This window comes from Chionomys nivalis, chromosome 12 (assembly GCF_950005125.1).
Source record: "Chionomys nivalis chromosome 12, mChiNiv1.1, whole genome shotgun sequence".
Taxonomy (NCBI): domain Eukaryota; kingdom Metazoa; phylum Chordata; class Mammalia; order Rodentia; family Cricetidae; genus Chionomys; species Chionomys nivalis.
In genome coordinates, this window is record NC_080097.1 from 71,775,087 (window position 1) to 71,799,833 (window position 24,747).

Sequence of the window (24,747 nt, forward strand, 5' to 3'; positions counted from 1 at the left end):
TATTGAGAATCTTGGTACGCAGTTTTTTCTGACCTTTCCATGGCTGACCTTCTAATTCCAGTTTCTATTGTAGGCATTTGTATACTATAGAATAAACAATAACAACTTTGATTGGAGATAGTCTGCTACCTTCTAGTTGTTCTTAAGGGTACATTTTTTTTTTTTTTTGTAAAATAAAAAAAATGTGTATGTGTGGGCTAAAGGGCAGCAGACTATGGGGATGCTTTGGTTTGATCTCAGGTCATCAGGCTGGGTAGCAAGCACCTTTACCCACTGAGCCATCCTACCAGTCTAAGGACACAGATTTTTTTAAAAAAATAATTTATAGTGGCTGGAGAGATGGCTCAGCGGTTAAGAGCATTGTCTGCTCTTCCAAAGGTCCTGAGTTCAATTCCCGGCAACCACATGGTGGCTCACAACCATCTGTAATGAGGTCTGGTGCCCTCTTCTGGCCTGCAGACATACATGCAGACAGATTATTGTATGCATAATAAATAAATAAATAAATAAAAATAATAATAATAATTTATAGTTATTTGTGTTGGTATTTTGCCTACATGTATGTCGGTGTTGTCAGATCCCCTGCAATGTAGTTACAGACAGTTGTGAGCTGCCATGGGGTGCTGGGCCCTTGGAAGAGCAGCCCACACTCTTAATCACTCAGACATCTCTCCAACCCCCAGGGCACAATGGTTGGGTTTTTTTTTTTTTTTTTTTAACACTCTTGGCAGCAAGCTATTTTCCCCTCTGTTTGCTGAGGAGTTAGTGAGCCTGTCCGTCTCAGTACAGGGCTAGGAGTCAAGTTAGAGCCTCCCTCACTCTCAGAGTCCTTTCTCTACCTTCCTCTTCTTTTTCTTTCTTTCTGTGTTTTTCTTTTTTGTTTGTTTTTTTTTTTTTTGGTGTTGTTGTTTTTGTTCTGTTAAAGTAGACAGGGTCTCACAGTGTAGTCTTAGTTGGCCTGGAACTTACTTTATAGAACAGCCTGGCTTTACACTCACAGCCACCTGCTTCTGCTTCCTGAGTGCTGGGATTAAAGGTGTCTACCATCATGTTCGACCACAGTCTTTTCACAAGCATAAATAGAGTACAAAAGCTGTATTTTTTCCTTTTCTCAGTCTGAGATTAATTCCTGTTCTATTCTTGTTGCCCAAGCCTGGAGCTCCCAGTCTTAATTCATTTCCCCCCTAGCCGCTGGAGCTGCTGCGTCATGGTTTTGCCCTGTGACCTTTGTTCCCAAGCTTTCATGATGTCTGCTTTCTGTTTTGAATTTTAGTCTTAGGAATGTTGTTAGAAGCCACCTTTGAAACTTTTACTACTGTGGATTCTTTTTTGAAGGGATCAAAGCACAAAGAGACCAGGGTTTGTCCCTTCTTGGCGTCATATCCCGAAGTCTCACAGCAGTAGCATCCTGGAGGTAGACTCCACAGCATCTATGACCGGCTGGACAAAGACTCAGCCCCTCTCAGGTAAACAGGAAGATATTGGATCTGACTACCAGTTCTGTTTGGGAAACAACGTTGTTGAATACTTCAACTGACAATTGTTGTTTGAAAATTCCATCAAATTGTAAAAGTATGTGCTGGAGATCCAGCTCAGTCGGCAACTGTTTGTTATGCACCATGAAGACCTGAGTTCAATTCCCAACATGCTGGGGAGGCATATCCAAAGAGCTCACTGGCACCAAGCTAAATCAGCAAGTCCCAGGTCCTACTGAGAGATCATGTCTCAAAAAGCACAGTGGATGGCAGCTGAGGATAGTACCTAAGTGTGATCTCTGGCCTCCACATGCGCCCACACACTTGTGAATGAACACACATACCCATCCAAACATACTCATCCCCAAGTGTAATGTGGAGACTTCTCAGCTGCTTTCCCTCAGTTTCTCTGTTTTTTTGTTTTTCACAGCTTGCCTGAATGTGGGTTTTTTTTTTATCTTTTATATTTTTAATTTCCAATTATAAGACAGGTAAGGTAAATGGTCAGTGATGGGTCTGGAGGTACAAACAAGCTTGGGAAAAAAAATCACATTTTAGCTGTCTATAATGAGATACACATGGCACCTAGAATAAACCCCTATTCCCCAAATTACACTGATTTTTTTTTTAAGGCAAATATTTTTCACACAAGAAATAATCCCAAGTCCACAGTCATGCCAAAGTCCTTTTTAGCTAAATCCTTGCCATTTCCTAAAATTATTAAAAGCAGTTATAATCCTATGTATGTACTGTACATTATATATCTATATCTATATTTATATATATATATATAGATATAAAATGTAAAACCTACACCAGAGACCAGTGGAGGATCTGGAACAGCCATATATATACAAATTAGTAAAGGGGAGACAGGTTTTTGTCCCAGGCGTCTGGGAGGTCACAGTCCAGGCATGATGTATGCAAAGTTGTCCAATGTGTTTGACGTTGCCTGAATGTTTTAACATTGGAAGGAATTTTGTGAAAGGAGGAGGGACAGAAATATGATGCATGATGGTAAAAACAGTTTTCCATATAGAAAAGAATAAGTCCAGGGCTGGAGAAATGGCTCAGAGGTTAAGAGCACTGACTACTCTTCCAAAGGTCCTGAGTTCAATTTCCAGCGACCACATGGTGGCTCACAGCCATCTGTAATGAGGTCTGAATATTGTATACATAATAAGTAAATAAATATTAAAAAAAGAAAGAAATATTTTAAAAAGAAGAATAAGTCCTAGGGCTTTTTTGGTATAGGCAATGTCTTGAGAAATGGATTTCTTCATGACTGGTGTTGTGACTGAGCTACAACATAGATACATGGGCAGAACCATGACATTATCTGTCAGGTTGGCCTCACCCTTGCTTCTGTATGATAGTCTCAGTACCTACCAGTTGATTGATGGTCCTCAGTGGGTCTTAGAGGCCGGGGGAAAGGAGTGTGTAGGAACAGGAGTAAGAAGTGTGAACTTACTTAGGTGTTCGTGCTGACACTAGGCAGGCAGAGGAATATATGGAGAAAGGTGCGCTTGGAATACTGGGTAAGTTAGAGTAAAGGCCTGGCAGAAGACATGCCTGCTTCCTCTTAAAATTACGTACTGTGCTTATCGTTCACGTTTTCATTTATTTTATGTCATGCAACATTAAGAGACTTGTGAATGTGGATTAACCTACCTCCTACCCTTTCTAGTCTCCAGACAGGCGACCCACTTTCAGTATAATAAACCTGCGTCTCATGGGTTTCCCTTTTAGTCCTCAGTTCTGGATTAGCTGGATAGAATATAATCTTCTTCCTTAACAGGCAAAAGATATTTAGCAAAGTGATGATTTTTTTTTTGCTCACATGCACATGCATCCACATGTGAAGAAGTACACAGATACATCACACACATACACACATACACAACAACAACAAATAGACCCAACTATAGAAGTAAATTGGGTCCAACAATTCAGTAGCCAACCTTTTACCTCCTAAAACTGAAGGAACCGGTGTTAGCTCTGTGGTATATATGCTTATGTAAATGCATAGGTGTTTATGTACATCATTTAAGCCTCACTGTTAAAAATGAAAACACACTGTACATCCTATTCTATCCCCTACACTTTTACTTGATTTATCATGTCTATTATTCCCAATCTATTTAGAGGTCATCAATGAACTCTTTAAATGTGAGTTTTCACAATGGACAATTTACAAACTGATTTTTAAAAAGTGGTGGAAATTAACAGAGGAAAAAAATGAAAAATGACTACTTTTTTTTTTTTTTTTTTTTTTTTTTTTCGAGACAGGGTTTTTCTGTGGCTTTGGAGCCTGTCCTGGAACTAGCTCTGTAGGCCAGGCTGGTACTACTTTTTATTTTATTTTATTTTTTTTAGTACCCAGGAGTTTGGAGGTCATACATGTTAGCATGTTAGACAAGTGCTCTGCTACTGAGCTATACCCCAGCTTCTTTTTGTTGTCGTTTTGTTTTCTGAGATAGGTTCTTTCTATATAGTCTGTACTGGCCTGAAACTTAATATATAACTTAAGCTGGCCTTGAATTCATGGCAGTTCCTCTGTTACAGCTTCCCAAGTATAGTATTATAAGTATTAGTACCGTGACCAGATACTTTTTTTTTTTTTTTTTTTTTGATTTTTTGAGACAGGGTTTCTCCGTAGCTTTTGGTTCCTGTCCTGGAACTAGCTCTTGTAGACCAGGCTGGCCTCGAACTCACAGAGATCCGCCTGCCTCTGCCTCCCGAGTGCTGGGATTAAAGGCGTTCGCCACCACCGCCCGGCGACCAGATACTTTTTGAGACAGGGTCTCACTAAGTTCTCTAGGCTGGCTTTGAACTTATTCTATAAGCCAAGTAGGCCTTGGACTAGTTATCCTTCTCCATCCCCCTTTGGAATAGCTGGGATCATGGACCTGTGCCACCAGCCCCAGCTGAATTTAACCTACTTGACTTGAAGTCAACTCTACCGTCTGCCATCTGTGCTACCTTTCTGTGTCCTAGTTTTCTTTTTTCCTAACATGGCTGTATACCTTATCACTTGAGAGATTTAAATGAAATAATATATGTAAAATGCTTTTAAAGCTGTTCTTAGTATATTGAAATGCTTAAGAACTGTTAGGAGTTATGCTGTTACTGTTAATAGAATATTGAAAATTTGTATGTTGTTGTTAACACCCACAACTCTCTGAATTTGATAAGGAAAGCACTGTCCAAAGTATGAGCTGGAAAGCCAGAATTCCAAAGGCTATACCACTATAAGTCCAACAGATAATTCAGCTCGATTGTGGAAATGTTGTAATTTATTGTCTTCGCTTGTATCTCAGGTGGGGAGATCACCTCTAAAAGTGAGCTGGATGAACTACAGGAAGAAGTGGCCAGGCGGGCCCAGGAACAGGAGCTTCGAAAGAAACGGGAGAAGGAATTAGAGGCTGCTAAAGGGTTTAACCCTCATCCCAGCCGATACATGGACCTGGATGAACTGCAGAATCAGGGTAATTGTGAGAATTAGGCTGTAGGTAGGTAATGGGCAGAGAGAGAAAAGGCAAAAAGTAAGATACACACTTAGAGATTTCTAATCTACTGTTTAGCAATATTTGATTTTATTTTGGTTCAACTACTGTAATGAGAGTTAAGTTAGCCTGTTGTGGTGGTGCGCACCAGTAGGATTTGCTGAAGGAGGCAGAGGCAGGAGGATCATGAGTTCGAGGTCAGTCTGGGCTACACAAAAAAAAAAAAAAGAGAGAGAGAGTTAAGTTATGAATGGACAAGTTTATTGATTAGAGATAGCAGTACTTTCTAGGTACAACCATTAAAAACCTGAAGGTTAGGGGCCAGAGAGATGCCTTAGTTGTTAAAAGTACTGGCTACTCTTCTAGAGGACCTGAGTTTGCTTCCCAATCCCCACATGGGTAGCTCAAAATCATCTGCAACTTCAGTCTCAAGGTATCTGATGTCTTCTTCTGACTTCTACAGGCGCAGGACCACATGAGGTACACTGACATATATGCAGCCAAAATACCTGTAACACATAAAATTAAAAAAGTTTAAAGCTTGATGTTTAAAAATAGTGCATTACTCAGGAAAAATGGTTCCCTTAAACATCTTGAAATGTGTAAGTAAAACAAGTCTTAACTGAGATGATGTAGGTGGGTCGTCTGTCTATGTGATATTTTCATTGGTTAATAAAGAAACTGCCTTGGCCTTTGATAGGACAACAGCTTAGATAGGTGGAGTAGACCGAACAGAATGCTGGGAAGAAGGGAAGTGAGGGAGACGCTATAGCTCTTCTCTCCAAGATGGATGCAGGTTAAGATCCTTCCTGGTAAGCCACCACCTCGTGATGCTACACAGATTATTAGAAGTGGGTTAATCCAGATGTGAGAATTAGCCAGTAAGAGGCTAGGGCTAATAGCCAAGCAGTGTTTAAAAGAATACAGTTTGTGTGTTGTTATTTCCAGGGCTAAGCTAGTCATGTGGGAGCCGGGTGGGACAAAAAGCAGGCCTGCACACAGCTCCTTCAACACTGAGAGAATGAGAGAACAAGAAGGGGTGGTAATGTTTTTAATGAAGTGCTGGAGACTGACATTGAGGTGGTGCATATGCCTGACAGGCTCTCTGAGCTATAGCGCTCTCTCTCTCTCTCTCTCTCTCTCTCTCTCTTTTTGAAATGTGAAGTTAAATATTTTTATTAGTAGGAATCTATTCCTGTCAAAGTCTTGTGTGAAAAAATAGTAAAACAGCAGGGAAACGCTGTGCTGTATTTCTATATTCCTAGCCGTAATGTGCCAGTTTTGTTTTCAGTTTTGGTTCTGGGGTCTGAGTTGTTTTCCAAATGGGGTTCTCCCTTTGTTGCCCAGACAGGCCTTGAACTCATATCATCCTGCCTTAGCCTCCCACATAACTGGGGTGGTAGCTATGTACCATCACACCCAATTGTAGCATGAATAATAAAAACCCAGAGACAGATATTGGGGCTCAAGCTGAAGATCAGAAAAACAAAACAGCTAAGCCACTAGAGAAGTCTTACCTCTACCAAGGCTGGGTGACTGCAGACTGAGTCCTGAGCCTCGGTCTCCTCCCATCTTATATTCACCTCTAGTGCTGGGATTGAAGGCGTGTGACTCCCTAGTACTGAGATACGAGTGTGAGCCACTGCCACCTGGATCTGTTTCTGCATTGATCTTGTTTAGCCAGGGTAGCTCTGAGCTCACAGAAATCCATCTGCCTCTGTCTCTCAAATCCTGGGATTAAAGGTGTGTGACATCACTGCCTGGCCTCTAATGGCTTAGGTTTACCCTTGATCTTCAGGAATGCTTTGTTTATTAAAACAACTAAAATATCACTATACCCAATCATGATTTATTTTGATCCCATGACAACTCATTCCCAAATCGCATCTGTATATAGATGTAAATTTCCCCAACTGCCTTATTTTGATTAATTACCCTCACCAAAAACCACAAAACCAAATTAGTTTATATTATTACTTTGTGCCTTGAGACTAGTCTTCAAAATAGGAGTTCAACAGCTTGAGGTATCTTCTTTATATAGGTTCTGCTAGTAAAACAGTATGAAGTCTAGGAGCCAGGACCCTTGGACTAGCTGGTTTTTCTTAGCTCTTTTCATACTTTGATTCAGGACAATTTTGTCTTCTGTTTCCCAAGTTATTTGTTGTGTTTATTTCAAGATGTGCTTTAAAACTTAATGTGGTGGCTCATAGCTTTAATTCCAGCATTCAGGAGGCAGAGGCAGGCAGGTCTCTGAATTCAAGGCCAGCCTGGTCTATAGAATGAGTTCCAGGATAGCCAGGGCAGAGAAACCCTATCTTGAAAAATTAAAAATAAAAATAAAATATTTAAAAAAGAGCTTTAAAATTTCAATTCTGCTTAACTGTTTCTGTATTTTGATAGTCTATTTTTTTATTTTGAACTCAAGTTTTATCAATTTGAAGTTCCAGGTTTATATTATGCTCTGTATGTATATATTTGTATGTGTGCAGGTACAGGTGAGTGCATGTGGAGGCCAAAGGACAACCTTAGATGTTGTCTACCCCACCTCATCCCCAAGGGGTGTATTTTATTTAATCTGCAGTCCAATTAAGTAGGCTAATCTGGTTGACTAGTTAACCCCAAGGACACACCTTTCTCTGCCTCCCTAGTGCTAGGATTACAAATGAATACTTCAATATCTGGCTTTTTTCATGTGTGCTTTGAGAGTGCAACTCGGGTCTTCATGCTTGTAAGGCAAACAGTTTATCAGCTGAGCCATTTCCATTGCCTTTTTATTTATTTATTTTTTTTATTTTTTGGTTTTTCGAGACAGGGTTTCTCTGTAGCTTTGGAGCCTGTCCTGGATCTAGCTCTTGTAGACCAGGCTGGCCTTGAACTCACAGAGATCCGCCTGTTGTGATTAAAAGTATGCACCACTGCCTGGTTTCCTCAGCCTTTAACCCTTTCCTGAGATCAGATCTCATCACTATAGCACTGCCTGACCTGGAGCTCACTTTGTAGATCAAGTTGGCCTTACAGTTGTTTTGATTCTCTTCCCAAGTGCTGAGATTACAGGCATGCAATTCAAGTTTATATTGCTACTGAAAGAGAGATCTTGTTATCTTCCTCTTTGTCCTTTCCCTACTCTCTTAGTTAAGTGTGCATTAAAGCCGAGTCCTCCTGATTACATTTCATTGTCAGTTCTCTATCAGCTAAGATGCAGAAGACTGAAGGCCGGAGCGCTGAGATTCCAGACGATGAAGATGGAAATCTAGCATACTGATTCATTAACTATAGAGAGCTTTTACATGCTCCCACTATCTTGCTTGGGCCTCTGAAGGGATTATATGTGTGTACCTCTTTGTCCTTTTGGTCTTTTTGTTTTGTTTTTAAAGCTACCACTTCTGATTGTAAAGATGTTTAGATTTAGTTGATTCCAATTGTAGTGAAAGAACTTAGGGTATAGGGCTAGGGCTGGGGGAAATCAGAGTTCTAGAGAGGGGAGAAACTGGCTGTCCAGATTTTCAGAACCGACTTACTTTCCACTGTCTTCTTCCTTTCTTATTTTTTTTCTTCCTTCTTTTAACACCCCCCCCCCCCGCGCGCCGAGACAGGGTTTCTCTGTAGTCCTGACTGTCTTGGAACTTGCTCTGTATACCAGGCTGGCCTCGAACTCACAGAGATCTGCCTGCCTCTGCCTCCTGTGTTCTGGGACTAAGGGCATGCGCCACCATGCCTGTCCCTTCTTGCTTTCTAAAAACTAAAAGAAGTAGGAAGTGAACTTAGCTGTGGCCAAGCCCTTATCATGTCCATCTGGAGGTAGCTAGAGGAAGTGTCACATCACGAAGAGAATTGACTCGGGCTTTTTATTCTGTTTCATTTTTGTTATTTTGCTTTTTTGAGACAGAATCTCATTATATAACCATGCCTGGCTGGCAACTTGCTATGTAGATCAGGAATCTTCCTGCCTCTTCCTCCCCATTGCTGGGGATAATGGGCATGTACCATCATACCTGGCTTGAAATTTCATTCTTCCAGCCCTTGTGACCATGTGAAGGCTCAATGTCAATTCCAGTCATAGGTGAATTATTATAATTTACCACCAGTTAATGGTTATAGATGGCTAGAAAGTAAGACTACTTGATGGCCCTTCATGAAAGTTTACCCTGCTGTGCTTCTTAGTCCTTTCATCTGACACTGTTCTCCTTTGTTCTTCCTTTGGCCCACATGTACTTAGCGAGTTATATGGGAGGTGGCTTTTTAGAGATACTTTTGGTGAGTGAGGCATGATAAAAGCAAAAACTTTGCATTGCTACAGAAAGGGCGGTCCATATACAAATGCAGTTTAACTGCTGTGGTAGATATATTGAAATAGAAACTGTATAGACCACCTCTGCTCAAGAGGTGTATTGATAGAACAGGGTGGTGAAGAGAGAAATGTACCTATATGGAGAAGTGGTATGGTATGGATGACTTTCTACAGAATAGTTAAACCCATGGTTGCCATTACAGCAGTAGAAGTCTGGAGGTGTTCTCATGGTAGTTGACAAGGTGTGTCCTGTTGTCTCATAGAAGAGCTGTTTAGTTCCAGGCATAAAAGCCATGCTGCTACTATGGAAAATTGTTCTTGCCTTGAGCAGGCATTAGAGTTGGAATGTGAGTATGACAGCACATTCCTCCCTTTTCCTGGCCTTGCTTAGGTCTCAGTTAAGGCAAAAACGGATGCCTTACTTGTTCTAAAGACTTCTTAATAGCAATGAACAGTTAGATCAGTAGCTTAGCAAGTATCTATGTGTCCCAAAGAGAAGAAACAGTACACAGGAGAAGTTGGGATTAATTATAATAAAAATGAAAAGTGCTGGCCCTTTCAGGGAGGAGTGACGGCTTTGAAAGGTCCTTGCAAGAGGCAAATTCAGTATTTGAAGAGTCCCTGCATCTGGAACAAAAGGGAGACTGTGCTGCAGCTTTGGCTCTCTGTAACGAAGCTATCTGTAAGTAACTCAACTGCTACAACTATGGCATTTTTGACTAACTCCACAGTAGGTACTTGTGTTATCACACAGATGGCCTTATGAACAGTTCTTTTTTTTTTTTAAATATTTATTTATTTATTATGTATACAGTGTTCTGTCTGTGTGTATGTCTGCAGGCCAGAAAAGGGCACCAGAGCTTATTACAGATGGTTGTGAGCCACCATGTGGTTGCCGGGAATTGAACTCAGGACCTTTGGAAGAGCAGGCAATGCTCTTAACCACTGAGCCATCTCTCCAGCCCGTGAACAGTTCTTAATGTCTTTTGTGTTTCCAAGCTGAGGCCAGGTAGCTATCTTTACCCTTCAGATTTCAAAATGTTCCTGGTGGTGTCACTGTAGTTTGTGGACATCTACTGGAACAACAGGAGCCACAGATGAGTTCTTCAGTTGTGTCTGCCTTTTCACCCCCAAATACAGTTAGATTTCAGATATGAGGTTAGCCCACTCTTCCTGTAGTCCCTGAATAAACTGGCTCTGACTCCTAGGCCAGGAACTTTTCATTGTAATATTCCATTCCTTGTGTTTCTGCCCTGCCTTCCTGGTGTGCAGTACCATAATGGTATCTGACTCCTAAATAGGACCCACGAAAAGCTGTGTTCTATAAAGACAGATGCAGGTTTGTATCTTAATGTTTTTGCTGTGGGCCATCAGAAAGGGGGAGTTGGGGGAGCAGAGTGTGGAAACAGTTACACAGGTCAGTGAAAAGATAAGGTGGCGACCTCTAAGCACTAATTTTATCTTCCTGGTTCCTTTCAAGTTTTCTTTTCTTTTCTTTAGTGTTTAGTTTGTTTACATTTGAATTAACTTGTTTGGCCTCCATGGTTTCCATGAATGTTCCATAGAGCCAGAGCCGGTTCCGTCCCTGAACAGTGCATGCATAGTCCAGTGCATTGCATTCCTGCTGCATATTTTGTTTTACTGCCTATCTTTGCTTGGTTTTGGTTTAGTTTTTGTTCTTTTATTTTTGTTTGTATTTTGTGTTTCTGCTATATTTTCTTTTGCATTTTAGCTAAACTAAGACTTACCCTGCATGGTGCCAGCTCTAGCACGCACAGCAGAGCACTAGTCGATAAGAAGTTGCAAATCAGTATTCGAAAAGCACGAAGCCTGCAGGATCGCATGCAGCAGCAACCATCATCGCAGCAGCCGGTGCAGCCCTCAGCCTCTCTCCCACCACAGGGGGGTGCCGTCCCTCAGCTTACAAGGTAGTGCTTAAAAACCACATTAGTTTATGGACATCAGGGGAGGAAGTGGCCATGAGTGCTCCATAGCATGAACTCTTGTCTTCTCCATTACCAGGGAAGAGAGAAAAACGGCTAAGATTTTCTTCTCTCAGGTCAGAGATACGAAAACTCATTGCATGGATGGTCCTTTTCTTAGAAGGATGCAGAAAAGTACCAAATAACAAGTTATCCATATTCCCAGGACTTGTATAACAATATGATTATTATGTTTGTATTTATTATGTTCTTATGGGATCTGGTCTGCCTTTCATGTTGTAGTAGCAACAATTTGATTTATTTTGGGATTTCAGTGTTTCCCATCCTTTCCAAGAAAATAACCAGTTTATCTTGCTTTGATTAAACCATAGGGAAGGGACACAAAGATTTCTTTGTTTGCTTCTCTAAGGTTGGGATAGGAAAAAGTCTCAACAGGTACTGGAGTAGTTACCATATTTTAGGGGTTTCAACTTGGCTTTTACTTAGAATAAATAAATTTAAGTAAAAATTAACTTTGGCTGTTAATATATTTGAATAGTTTTTAAAATATAATAAAAGCAGATAACTTTTTTCATGTGTATGTGTGTGTGTTGCTGGGGATAGAACCCAGGAACTTGTATATACTGCTAGGCAAGTGTTCTTTCAGTGAAGTACACATCCGCTGCTTTGGTTGTTTGTCTTTTGACTATCAGCCCCATTATGGTTGTTAACATTTTTGAGCATTTGCCTGCATTCAAGTCAGAGCTAAGCACTTTTTGATTTTTTTTTGTTATTACAATAACCCGATGAGACATGGGCTGGTGGTATGTAGCATGTTTTTTAAGTATGGAAACTTGCAAAGAAGATAGTTCCTTAGCTAGTAAGTGATAGAAATATAGAATTTAAATCCAGATCTTTTTGATGCCAACACTTCCCTGTTTCTCCTTCCTTCCTCCTTTCTTCTCCCAGAGAGAGAGAGAGAGAGAGAGAGAGAGAGAGAGAGAGAGAGAGAGAGAGAGAGAGAGAGAGAGAAAGAGAAAGAGAGAGTCTCTTACAGCCAGGCTAACTAGGGCCTGACAACTTTGAACTCTTGGTTTTCCTGTTTTTGCTTCTGGAGTGGTGATACTGCAGGCCTGTTTGCTACCACTCTGATTTCTTCAGTTCTGTGGCTTGAATCCAAGGCATCCTACATATTGGGCCAGCACTCTACCAAATGAGCGACTTGCTAGGCCAGGTTTTTATTTGTTGATTTACATTCATGTTACAAGAGTGGCAGGGTGACTAACCTAGAAACATTTGTAATAAACAGGTTTAGTTTTTTTTTTTCCATCTAAAATGGTTTGAGACCAGAAGTAAATCAGTGTCTGTCTGTCTGTCTGTCTCTGTCTTTATGTTTCTTTCATTTTATGTCTCTTCTTTTCTCTGTCTCTGTTTCTTTCTCTCTATGTCTTTCTTTTTTTTTGGTTTTTCGAGACAGGGTTTCTCTGTGGTTTTGGAGCCTGTCCTGGAACTAGCTCTTGTAGACCAGGCTGGTCTCGAACTCACAGAGTTCGCCTGCCTCTGCCTCCCAAGTGCTGGGATTAAAGGCGTGCGCCACCACCGCCCGGCTCTCTATGTCTTTCTTTTTCTTTCGCTCTAGCTGTCCCTTGTATCTCTGTCTGTCTCTTTCTGTCTTTCTTTTTCTCTGTCTCTTTCCTTTTCCCTCCCTCCGTTCCTCTTACCTTCCTCTACCTTTTTCTCTTCATTTTTCAAGATATGGTTTTAATATGTAGCTTTAGCTGGCCTGGAACTTGCTAGGTAGACTTGTGTTGGTCTCAAACCTACTATGATCCTCCTGCCTCTGGTTCCTAAGTGTTGGGATTAGATCTTTGCACTGCTGCCTGGCTCAGATTTCAATTTTTTTTCTTTTAGATTTTGGAACACTCACGTAGATAGGTTGAGTACCCTCAGCCCTGAAATCTGAAGTCTGAGATGCTCCAGGGCCCAAACTTACTTCATTATTGTGTCTGTGCTCAAAATTGGGTGGGGCTTTGCAGCATTTTAGTTTGGATTTTCAGATTTTTAATCTTGATCTGATAATCTAAAGTTGGAAAGGTTGAAGTTTTCTGTAAGACTGCATGTGTTTCAGTCAGAAATAGAAAACAATGAGAATCAACCAAACACAGTTTGTTCTGATTCCCACTCCTCAGTGTGAAGTGAGGCCTGGTCTATCATTGTGAAGAAACTTCTGATGAGGAATGCAGTGGATCAACACATAGGATACGAATCACCTTGTATTCTCTAATAACAATATCTTCTCATTTTTTACTGAGCTACCCCATAGAGGAACATTTCCCTCCTTGTACAGCACCTGGGATTTTTTGTTGTATGGTATGAGCGATTTTAGGCTTTCCCTTCTCTGTCATCTGCTTGTGGGAGAAGCAGTTTTTAGCTTTTTAAATTTGCAATTAGAATGTGATTGGAATGGGACTTCACAGGTAGTAGAGAATATTGACAAAGACTGTACTTAATGCCACATATACAAAATTGGTGATGACATTGAGTAGATAGTAATACTTATCTTCCTTTTCTTTTCTGAACCTGTGAGCTATTGGCTTTGTTTGTATTTGTCTTCCTCTTCATGATAGCTGTGAATAGCTGTCAGTGGAATGAATAGTTCATCTTGGAAGTATTATAGTTAGTTAAAGCACCTTATGACTGGTTCTCTCCGTTTGTTTCAGTGAACAGCCTGTCCCGCTCCAATTATTGTTAAGCCAGGAGGCACAGCTGGAACCCTGCAGAGATGCAGCATTTGGGGCCAGTTCTTCTTTCTTCGACTCCCCTGCTTCCTACCATGAGCCACACTCGTCACTCACCCCAGAGCCACCTGCTGCATCTGTGTCACAGCACAATTCCCCTAGTAGATCTTTGATGCTTCCGCCGCCTTTTGAGGTGGACAGGATTAATCCCTCTGCGTTCCACAGGCAAGATTTACCTAAAACAGCCTGTAGAATTGAGATGAATTCTCAGCAGGAATGCCTGCCATTGAGTGTCCTTGAAGATAAGCTACAAGGCCACAGGGAGAACAACAGCAGCTGCAGGAAATTCCCACCACAAGAAGGAAGGGGCATAGTTCAAGATTTGCTGTTTGAAGAAAAGAAGAATTCTGTTGACATATCCATGGTGATGCCTTGGTCACATTCAACAGGAGAAGCCACTAAGAGTCCTTCAGGTTCATCAGCTCCGCCTACTATTCCTCCTTCTAGGGCCTGCTACCCCATAATGTCTGCTGCTTCTTCACCTGAGCTTCATGCTATTGACCCCATGCAGAAACTTAACCAACATCTTCAAGCCCAAAGTCTCCAAACTTCATTGACTTCAAAAGTAGTCAGAGGCAGTGAGGAGCCCTCTAGGCCAGAGTTCCCCAGTACAAAAGGACTTGTCCGCTCATTGGCAGAGCAGTACCAGAAGATGCAGAATACCTCTATGAGGGATGTTACAGGTTCCCAGGATCGAAGCTTGCCAAATGGTCTAAGGAAGAACTCTTCTTCTGACCTTATGCCTCCATTACCCCCGGCTTCAGGAAAAGACCACTGTTGCTGGGTAAAACAGCAGCCTTCTCTTGATGGCAGGAAAAGACTGCCCTCCTGGGAAGATCCTGCTGATCATTCTTCTCTTGCCATGGACTCTGGGCTTCCCAGTGGGGAAACCCCTGGAAGAGAACAGCCCAGGTTGGCTGAGCCAAATACATACCAAGGAAAGCTATCCCAAGTGATAGATAGTAATTCTAAGGAGCTGGGTAGCAGTGTCAACTTGGGGATTTCTGTGCCTTTGGATTCCTGGGTAAATGTCACAAGGCTATGTGATTCTCAGGTTAAACACAGGGGCTCTGGGCCAGGAGTCACATCTTCCCATGATACCCATACATGTGTAACCTACCCAGAGAGAAATCACATCCTTTTCCATCCACACTGGAACCAAGACACAGAGCAAGAGACCTCTGAATTGGAGTCCCTCTACCAGGCCAGTCTTCAGGCCTCTCGAACTGGCTGTTCTGAATGGAGGTCACAGGCTGTGGCTTGGCAGCCACTTAACCAAACAGGTAAAAATACAACAGTGGTGGGGACATCTACAAACTGAAAGCCAGAGAACCAGATCAAAAGCATCACCATCTTACTTAAATGCAGTGAAACTCCTGACTTTTCTTCCTACAGTCTTCAGGACAAGGGCTAGGCATTTTTTTCCTCCTTTCTGGCCAGAATTGAGATTGGGTCAGAATTATCCCTCAGAGAGTAATCCTTCCATATAAGGAAATGATCACTTAAGTATTTGCTCGTGTGCTATTCAGAATGTGGTGTGAAGAAGTGGCTCATAGGTCTCGGAGAGTGAGTTAGCACAAAATGGGGAAGGCCGAGAAGAGCCCTCTTTTTTTTATTTTTATTTTATTTTTGAGACAGGGTTTCTCTGTGGTTTTGGAGCCTGTCCTGGAACTAGCTCTTGTAGACCAGGCTGGCCTCGAACTCACAGAGATCCGCCTGCCTCTGCCTCCCGAGTGCTGGGATTAAAGGCGTGCGCCACTACCGCCCAGCAAGAAGAGCCCTCTTTTTCTGTGTTTTAGATGTTGAACTAATCCAAGAACTAGACTCCAGGTTCATCTTGCCAAAAGGGTAGCCACACTAAACTAAGTCTCTACTATGGCATTTTCCGATTTTACCGAGCTAGCAATATCAAAACCTTTTCTGGTTCTTCCAGGAACTGCCATGTGTGTTCCTTGGATACTACATAGAGTTGATGTTATGATATGTTTCTGATCTGCATTCTAGTGTAGACTTTATAATGTTTATTGAATATGAGAACATTAAGTCCAAATTAAGTGTTTTAAGAATAATAGTATCATGCTACTGAGATAGTTTAGTGGGAAGAGGCACTTTCTGCAAAAGTCTGTTGACTTGAACTCGACTCCCAGAACCCACATAAAGGTGGAAGGAGGTGGGCTAGAGCGATGGGTCAGTGGTTAAGAATAGTTTTTGCTTGCTGGGCTGTGGTGACACACCTCTTTAATTCCAGTACTTGGGAGATAGAGGCAGGCAGATCTCTGAGTTTAAGCCCAGCCTGGTCTACAGAGTGAGTTCCAGGATAGGCAGGGCTACAGAGAAATCCTGTCTCAGACAACAACAACAGCAGCAGCAACAAAAACCCAAAGAAAACCTTAAAAAACCTTTCTGCTCTTCCATACTACATGGGTTCAATTTCTAACACCCACATGGTGGTTCACAACTGATTCCCTCTTCTGGCCTTTATGAGAAATGCATGCATGTGGTGCACGGACAAACATGCTGGTGAAACACTCATATTCATAAAATAAAAATAAATCTCTAAGAAAAAGGGTGGCCATTGAGAACTGACTGTACAGAGTTGTTCTCTGACCTCCACATGCTTGATGTAGCATGTGTACGTACATACACATGCATCAGACACATGTTAAAGTAAAAAATAATTTATCATTAAATAATGCTTTACAAAACTAAACTGTTTGAATGTTAAATATATAAAATAAAACATATAAAAATAAAATATATAAAATAAAACAAAACCAGAAAACTTTTATAATACTTAAAGCCAGACATGGTGGCACACACCTTTAAACCTAGCACTTGAGAGGCAGAGGCAGGTGGATCTCTGAGTTCAAGGCCAGCCTGGTCTACAGAGTGAGTGCCAGGACAGGCTCCGTAGCTACAGAGAAACCCTGTCTCAAAAAACAAACAACAACAACAACAAAACCTTACAATAACATTTCTCATTGTAGCTAATTCTAAACATGTATAAACTAGCAGTTTCTTTTCCTATTGCTGTAAAGAAGTACCGTGAAGAGCAGCTTAAGGGACAAAGGGTTTGTTTTAGTTTCTAGTTCAAGTCTGTTATGATGTGGAGTTGAGGACATGAGGTCGTCACGTCCACAGTCAGGAGGCAGAGAAGGATGAATGCATGAGTACTTGCTGCTGCTCAGTTCCTTGTCTCCACTCCAGCCAGGAAACGGTGCTGTCCACGGTGGTTCCGTCTTCCCTACTCAGCTGACACTAACTTACCGAGTGCATGAGAGAGCCAGTGAGCTGGGCAGTAATTTGAGTGCTGCCTGTAGCCTCCTCTAGTGTTTTTTGTAAATTTACCTTTGACCTTTTTTTAAAAAAAAGAAAAACATTTATTTATTTATTTATTTATTTATTCATTTATTTATTTATTTATTTATTATATATTTCCTATCCAATGATAGTGTTCCACCTGTTTGTATGCCTGCTTGCCAGAAGAGGGAGTCAGATCTCATTACAGATGGTTTTGAGCCACCATGCGGTTGTTGGGGTTTGAACTCAGGATCTGTAGAAGAGCAGCCAGTGTCTCTTAATCCCGGAGCCATCTCTCTAGCCTGCCCCTTTATTTTTTTAATTGCAAAACTTTTTCTTGTTTTGAGATTGTCTTACCATGTAGTGCAGGTTAGTATTGAACTCATTATGTACCCCAAGCTATACTCAAATTTATGGGGATCCTCTTGCTTCCCAGAGAGTATTGGGATTCAAGGCAAATACTATGCCAGCTTACCACAGTCAATTTTATTTTATGTTCATGGTTATTTTACCTGCATGTATGTCTGCACACCATGTGTATATCTGATACCCATATACTAGGAGAGGGCGTGAGATCCCCTTGAACTGTAGTCACAGAAGGTTGTGAGCCACCATGTGGGTGCTGGTGATCAAACCCAGGTCCTCTACAAGAGCAGTCAGTCCTCTTCACTGCCTACTTCAGCCATTTTTCAAAGTGTTTTCAGCCGGGCGGTGGTGGCGCACGCCTTTAATCCCAGCACTCGGGAGGCAGAGGCAGGCGGATCTCTGTGAGTTCGAGACCAGCCTGGTCTACAAGAGCTAGTTCCAGGACAGGCTCCAAAACCACAGAGAAACCCTGTCTCGAAAAACCAAAAAAAAAAAAAAAAAAAGTGTTTTCATCACCTTCCAAAGAAGTTTCCTAGGGTTGGAGAGATGGCTCAGAGGTTAAGAGCACTGACTGCACTTCCAGAGGTCCTGAGTTCAAGTCCCAGCAACCACATGGTGGCTCACAAGCATCTATGAGATCTGGTGCCCTCTTCTGGCCTGCAGGTGTACATGCAGGCAGACCACTGTATACATAATAATTAAAATCTTTTGTTTTTTTTTTTTTTTTGGTTTTTCGAGACAGGGTTTCTCTGTGGTTTTGGAGCCTGTCCTGGAACTAGCTCTTGTAGACCAGGCTGGACTTGAACTCACAGAGATTCGCCTGCCTCTGCCTCCCGAGTGCTGGGATTAAAGGCATGCGCCACCAACGCCCGGCAATAATTAAAATCTTTAAAAAAAAAAAGTTTCCTATCCAGTGATAGTTTTATGCCTTTTGTCCTTTATCCCTCTCCCTTACACATGTAAACACAAATATTTCCTGTATACGTTGATCTGCTCTGGACATTTCCTAGGAATGAAATCAGTGTTTGATATTTTGTGACCTGATTAATCCTGGCATTAGTTCCTGAAGAATTGTATAAACTTTTGTTCTATATTCTAAATTTTCTAGTACCTTCAAGTTGCACAGAAATAATTGTCTTTATGTCTAAAATGTCTAAAACATTAAAAGTAGCTTTTGTTAAAATTTCAAGCCAGATGTACTGTTGCATACCTTTAATCCCATCACTTAGATGGCAGCAGCAAGTAGGTCCCTTTGTTACCAGGCCAGTGTGGTATACATAGTTCTGAGTCAGCCAGGCTTACATAGTGAAACTGTTTCAGAAAGTGAGAAAAGAAAGAATTTAAATATATTAAAAAGAGTAAAAGTGAATGTTATAATCAAATCCCCAGATTCTTTTACCAGTTTTATGGTGATTAATTTGGTAATTTATGAACAAAAGACTAATTTTGATTTGGCCATAACATCTCCACACATTTTCCCCTCCTTGTAAGATTTTAATATTTTTTCCATAAGATTGTTATTATAAACTAAAATGTACTTAGTTACATTTTGGTTATTGTAATGAATTTGTGCAATGTATTACGTACAGGTTTGTGGTATGGTAGTTCTTTTTTTTTTTTTTAAAACTGTTTAGATACACAAATACTGGCTGTTATATACCTCCATGGTAAGTACAGTAACATGTTGTACAAATTGATTGAAAAATAAGCTGTGGGGGGGCAGAGAGATGACTCAGTGGTTAAGAGCACTGACTGCTCTTCCAGAGGACCTCGGTTCAATTCTCGGCACCCAAATGGCAGCTCACAGCTGTCTGTGACTCCAGTTCCAGGGTACCTGACAATCCATGCACACAAGATAAAAATAAATAATTAAGCCGGGCGGTGGTGGCGCACGCCTTTAATCCCAGCACTCGGGAGGCAGAGGCAGGCGGATCTCTGTGAGTTCGAGGCCAGCCTGGTCTACAAGAGCTAGTTCCAGGACAGGCTCCAAAGCCACAGAGAAACCCTGTCTCGAAAAAACAAACAAACAAAAAATTACTTGAGTTTGAATGTACCATCTAAAGATTTAAGAGGTAAAACTATGAAAATCAGAAAAAGAAACTATGAGAAAAACTTTCAGACCTGGATTTGACAACAGTTGCTTAGATGTGGCACCAAGAAAACAAGGTATAGGAGAAAACTAAGATAAACTGTGCTGCATCAGAGTTAAAAGCTGCTGTGCATGAAAGGATACTGCTGGTCTACCAGTATGAACCATTGGTACAACATGTAGCTAATCAGCATGCATCAAGTCCTGGGTTCAATCTCCAAGACCATGGAAAGATAAAAATTAAAAAAGGAATGCTATATGGGACTGGGGAGATGATTTAGTGGCTTAGAATACTTGTTCTTACACAGCACCCAGGCTCAATTACCAGCACCCACATGGCAGCTCACAACCATCTATAACTCTATAACTCTGGTTCTGGGTGGGGGCACTGCACACAAGTACTACACAGACACACATGTAGACATGACACTTATACACTTAAAATAATATAAAATTAAGACATACATTTAGTGTGTATATATGTATGTGTGTCTTAGTACATGTGTCGTGTTCAGAGGACAACCTGCAGAAGTTGGAGTGTATGTCTGTGTACCGCATGTGCAGTACCTGTGGAGGGCAGAAGAGGGAGTCATATTTCCTAGAACAGGAGTTATATAGATGGTTGTGAATTACTGTGTGGGTGCTGGGAATCCAACCCAGGCCTCTGGAAGCTCAGTCCATGTTCTTAACTGATACACTATTTCTCCAGCCCTTTATTTACTTATTTAAAAATCGTTTTTGATATAGTCTCCTGGTAGCTCAGAATGGCCTTGAACTTCTTTATCCCCTGTCTCTACCTCAAAGGTATGCCATCATACCAGGCTACATTTTAAAATTATTTATTTGTTGGGAAGCCTTTTAAAAGTAAAAACTTCCTCCAGGCAGTGGTGGTTTCTGTGTAGTTTTGGAGCCTGTCCTGGAACTAGCTCTTGTAGACCAGGCTGGCCTTGAACTCACCTAGATCTGCCTGCCTCTGCCTCCCAAGTGCTGGGATTAAAGGCCCAGCTGGTGATTCACCCTTTTAATTCTAGCACTTGGGAGGCAGAGGCAGGCAGATCTAGGTTCAAGGCTAACCTGGCCTAAAGAGTGAGTTCCAGGATAGCCAGGGCTACACAGAGAAACCCTGCCTTGAAAAACAAAACAAAATAAAACAACAAAATAGTAAAAATTCTGAAGGTTTTACCAGAACCATTCTGAGTCAGATCTGTGGTGAGGCCCAGGAAATTGATGTCTTGTCTTTGTCCCATGTCCATTCCCCACCCCTTTCCACCCACTGAAGATCGTACCCTCAGGGCTTCATGTATGCGAGTATTATACTAATGAAGTATAATCCCATTCCCTGAGAAGGTAAATGCTCAAAGCTCCAGTACTATCATGAGAACCAGTGCATTAAGTAACAGGAAATATTCAAAATAAATGATCTTAACAGTTTAGCTGCATATGTATGTGTATGGTATGTGTGTGTGTGCACATGTACATGTATCAAAGTAGCATATCCAGACATGAATTGGTGGGTGCACCTGCGCATGCACACACACACACACACACACACACACATATACACATCAAATGTAGGTCAAGGGCAGGTACATTTTCAGGAGACTTAATTAGTTGAATTGGGGACAGCAAGGGGGGGTCACATCAGCTTAGAGCGGTTTTAGTGGCTGTTTATGATTTATGTGATTGAGAAAAGCCAAGAGTACCTGGGGATAAAATAATATCACATACACCAAATATTCCTGAAGTGATCCTGCTCAGGGAGAGAATGGGAGAGTGTCAGAAGATAATAGAATACCGTGCTGAACATGAAAAACTTGAGTTCCAATTCTAGTTAAAACACTATCTCTAGCAGACTCTGGAACATTTTCCTGTTAGATCAAAGGGAAACAGGTTTGATTTACAATGACAATGACCATTTAAATTCTGAACTAAATTAAGATATTAGTTGTTTCCTTTCTTAGCACAATATTTTAGATCACTATATCACTTACCTTTACTTTATGTACTACAAGTTTGGGCCAGGTTCTGGAAACAAAACAAAACTAATTTTATTCATAAAAGAGAGATGTTGGAGGGTGGAGGATATTCAGCAGATTGGTTTTTAGAGCTCCTTAGAAATTTCAGCCTATAGGAATTTATCCGTATACCGAGATTTGCTCTATACATTCAAGGAGCATATTTCCCATTGTATTCAGAGATGCATATCAATTACTTAGTTAAAGAATGCTGGTGCTTATGCCTCCACGCTCAGCTTTTAGGCCCCAGAGGAAAGATGGCTTCAGCTTGCTTTTATGTTTTCCTCCTTAGGCTTTGCAGATGGCTCGGGGAGGAAACTGCACTCAGCCCCTGGTCTTGATCTCTCACGGACTCCAGCAGCAGAAATGGAGAACGTTCTTCATGGACCAAGCACAGCGCCTGTCTCCCAGGTACCAACCTTTGTTGCTGAGGTACTGGATTTGGGTGGGTGCTAGAGAAGACAGTGGAAGGTTGTAGTGCACACATATGGTGATTTGAGACTGCAAGGAGAGTGTGATCTCAAATCGGGCTGACTGCCTTTGGGATCTGTCTAATGTAGATGTTAGTTCTGGGTCTTAACTGATTTCTCCCATATCCCCGAGTACAGGGGCTGGGGGGACAAACACAGGCTCAGTGTCTTACATCTGCCTGTGTGTGTCTGTGTCTGACGGCTGCAGCTCGTGGAGACCTCATCAGGGGATGTGGGAGGATGCGACTTACACAGTCTTTCTCAGAAAGGGAGGCTGCTCAGGTCTCTTCCATAGCTTTGGAAGTCAGTGCAGTCAGGAATCATCTGTTCAGAGCACCTTCCTCCTTGCTAGTAAAAACACAGTGGAGGTGGAAGAGCAGCGAGAAACTTCAGTTGCCATTTGGGGAAAGTAGAGTACATTCACCCTGAATTAGGACAGTGGTCCTTATTTACATGTGTATTCAAAGTCCAGAGAATGGTCCTTTCCTGGAGCAGTTTTGCAAGCTTTGCAACCCTCTTAGATGGATCCTAGGATGTAAAGAGTTGTGTTAATGCTCATCTCTGACAAAATACCTATGGAGACAAGGGAGGTAAGATTTATTTCAACTTGTGATCTTAGAGGTTTCTCTCTGTGATTGATAGCTCCTTTGAGCTGGGCCTGATCCAAGGCAGAACATATGTTAGAGAGGGCCATGAAACAGAGTAACAGTGATGCAGGGGTCCAGGGACAGGTCTGCTTTTCAAAGGCACATGTTTAAGTGATTGCTGTCTCCAAATAGTATATACCTTTTTTTTTTATTATTGTTATTGTGTTCAAGACAGGATTTCTTGTGTAGCCTGACCAGGCTGGCCTCAAACTCACAGAGATCTGCCTGCCTCTGCCTTCTGAGTGCTGGGATTAAAGGCGTGTGCCACCACCGCCTGGCTTCTTCTGAGACTCAGTTTTAAGAAGCTGTCAGGATACAAAGCATTCTACTTTGAAGTTTGTCCACCAGGTCAATTTGAAAAAAATAGGTTTTACTATATTTACTTTATTATTGTTACTGTTTTTATTATATACAAGGTCTCATTATTTACCCTGTCTGGTGGACCAGGCTGAACTCCACAGAAATCTGCCAGCCTCTGCCTCCAGAGTGCTGGGATGAAAGGCGTGTGCTACTACATCAAGCTTACTTTATTTTTTATTTGTAGTAGCAGACTGAACCTAGGACCTCATATGCTAGGCAACTCTCTACACCTAACTATCTACACTAAACCCCTTAAAAATAAGTTTTAAATCCATGGTACAATTAAAAAGGTTCAAAAGGATATATAGTACAAGCTGTCTCTGTCCTACTAGCCCTTCAAATCCAATTCTCCTCCCAAAAGGAACTCTAAAGGGTGGGAGTGTCAGTTCCTAAATGAATGAACATTTCTTCTTCCTTCTCCTCCTCCTCTGCTTCCCCTCCTCCTTTTGCTACTTTTCTTCTCTTCCTCTTTGTCTTCTGTCTCCTCCTTTTCTTTTTTGGGAATAGGTGGTTTCCCTGGCATAGCATTTGTTCTCACGTATTTTCAGTGCATTTAATCTAAATGTTATTTTCCTAAGAGAGTTTGCTTTTGTCTGGTGTATCATGCACTTATTTATTAATTTTGCATATCTTTTTAAAACAATGCTTATTGAACTTATTATATTTGATGCTATGCCAGGCTCTGGGGAGACTGTGGTTAATGAGTCTCTGGTTTCATGGAACGTTTAGTCTACTACAGGGACAGATGAACACAGTTTTTTTGTTTTTAAATTAATTTATTTATTGTGGCGGCGTAAATGAATGCAGACAGATTATAAAAATATATAAAGCTGGGCTGGAGAGATGGCTCAGTGGTTAAGAGCACTGACTGCTCTTCCAGAGGTCCTGAGTTCAATTCCCAGCAACCACATGGTGGTTCACAGCCATCTATAATGAGACCTGGTGCCCCCTTCTGGCTTGTGGGCACACATGGAAGGAATGCTGTACACATAACAAATAAATAAATATTTAAAAAAATATATACAGCTTTAATAAGGAAATAGACTTACAGGACCACAGGTTCCCGCGGAGAACAGGAAAAGCAGAGCAAAAAAGGGCAGATTTATCAGTAAACATTAGCCCAAGGCGAACACGCCCCCAATGGGTGGGGCTATATCCCTACATCTCCCCCTTTTGTCTAAATAAGATAGAACTAAACCAAATACAACTATATACAATAATAACAAATAATAAATATAACAAACAATATTGAGAACAAAAGTTTTGCTAAACATTCTATCTCAAGGAGTCTAAATAACATAGAGAGTAACTACAATTATATAATCTTCAGCTCGTCAAAGATCTGAGAAGGGAATAAATATTACTTAACAAACAAGAGATATCCAAAATGTGCAACAGTTGACAGAGACAACTGACTACCTGGGCAATCACCCAAAGTCTCGTTTGCAATGTTGAGATAACCAACTTTGGCTAAGGCCTAACATAACTGACATACCATTCTTAGAACTATC

The 24,747-nt window shown here is 41.3% G+C and overlaps 1 protein-coding gene across 11 annotated transcripts in view; it reads left to right on the forward strand.

The window, feature by feature from the left end:
* Nucleotides 1-24,747, forward strand: part of Usp54 (ubiquitin specific peptidase 54) — a 111,091-nt gene that overhangs the window by 72,820 nt on the left and 13,524 nt on the right. For 9 of the 11 annotated variants that reach the window (XM_057785784.1, XM_057785786.1, XM_057785787.1 and 6 more), the window contains 6 exons: nt 1,336-1,466; nt 4,796-4,963; nt 9,832-9,951; nt 11,002-11,197; nt 13,912-15,272; nt 22,052-22,170. In XM_057785784.1, the coding sequence (XP_057641767.1) occupies nt 1,336-1,466; nt 4,796-4,963; nt 9,832-9,951; nt 11,002-11,197; nt 13,912-15,272; nt 22,052-22,170 (2,095 nt within the window). Of the gene's footprint in view, nt 1-1,335; nt 1,467-4,795; nt 4,964-9,831; nt 9,952-11,001; nt 11,198-13,911; nt 15,273-22,051; nt 22,171-24,747 lie in introns of those variants that run through there. The other 2 variants (XM_057785794.1, XM_057785795.1) reach the window with 2 other exon arrangements.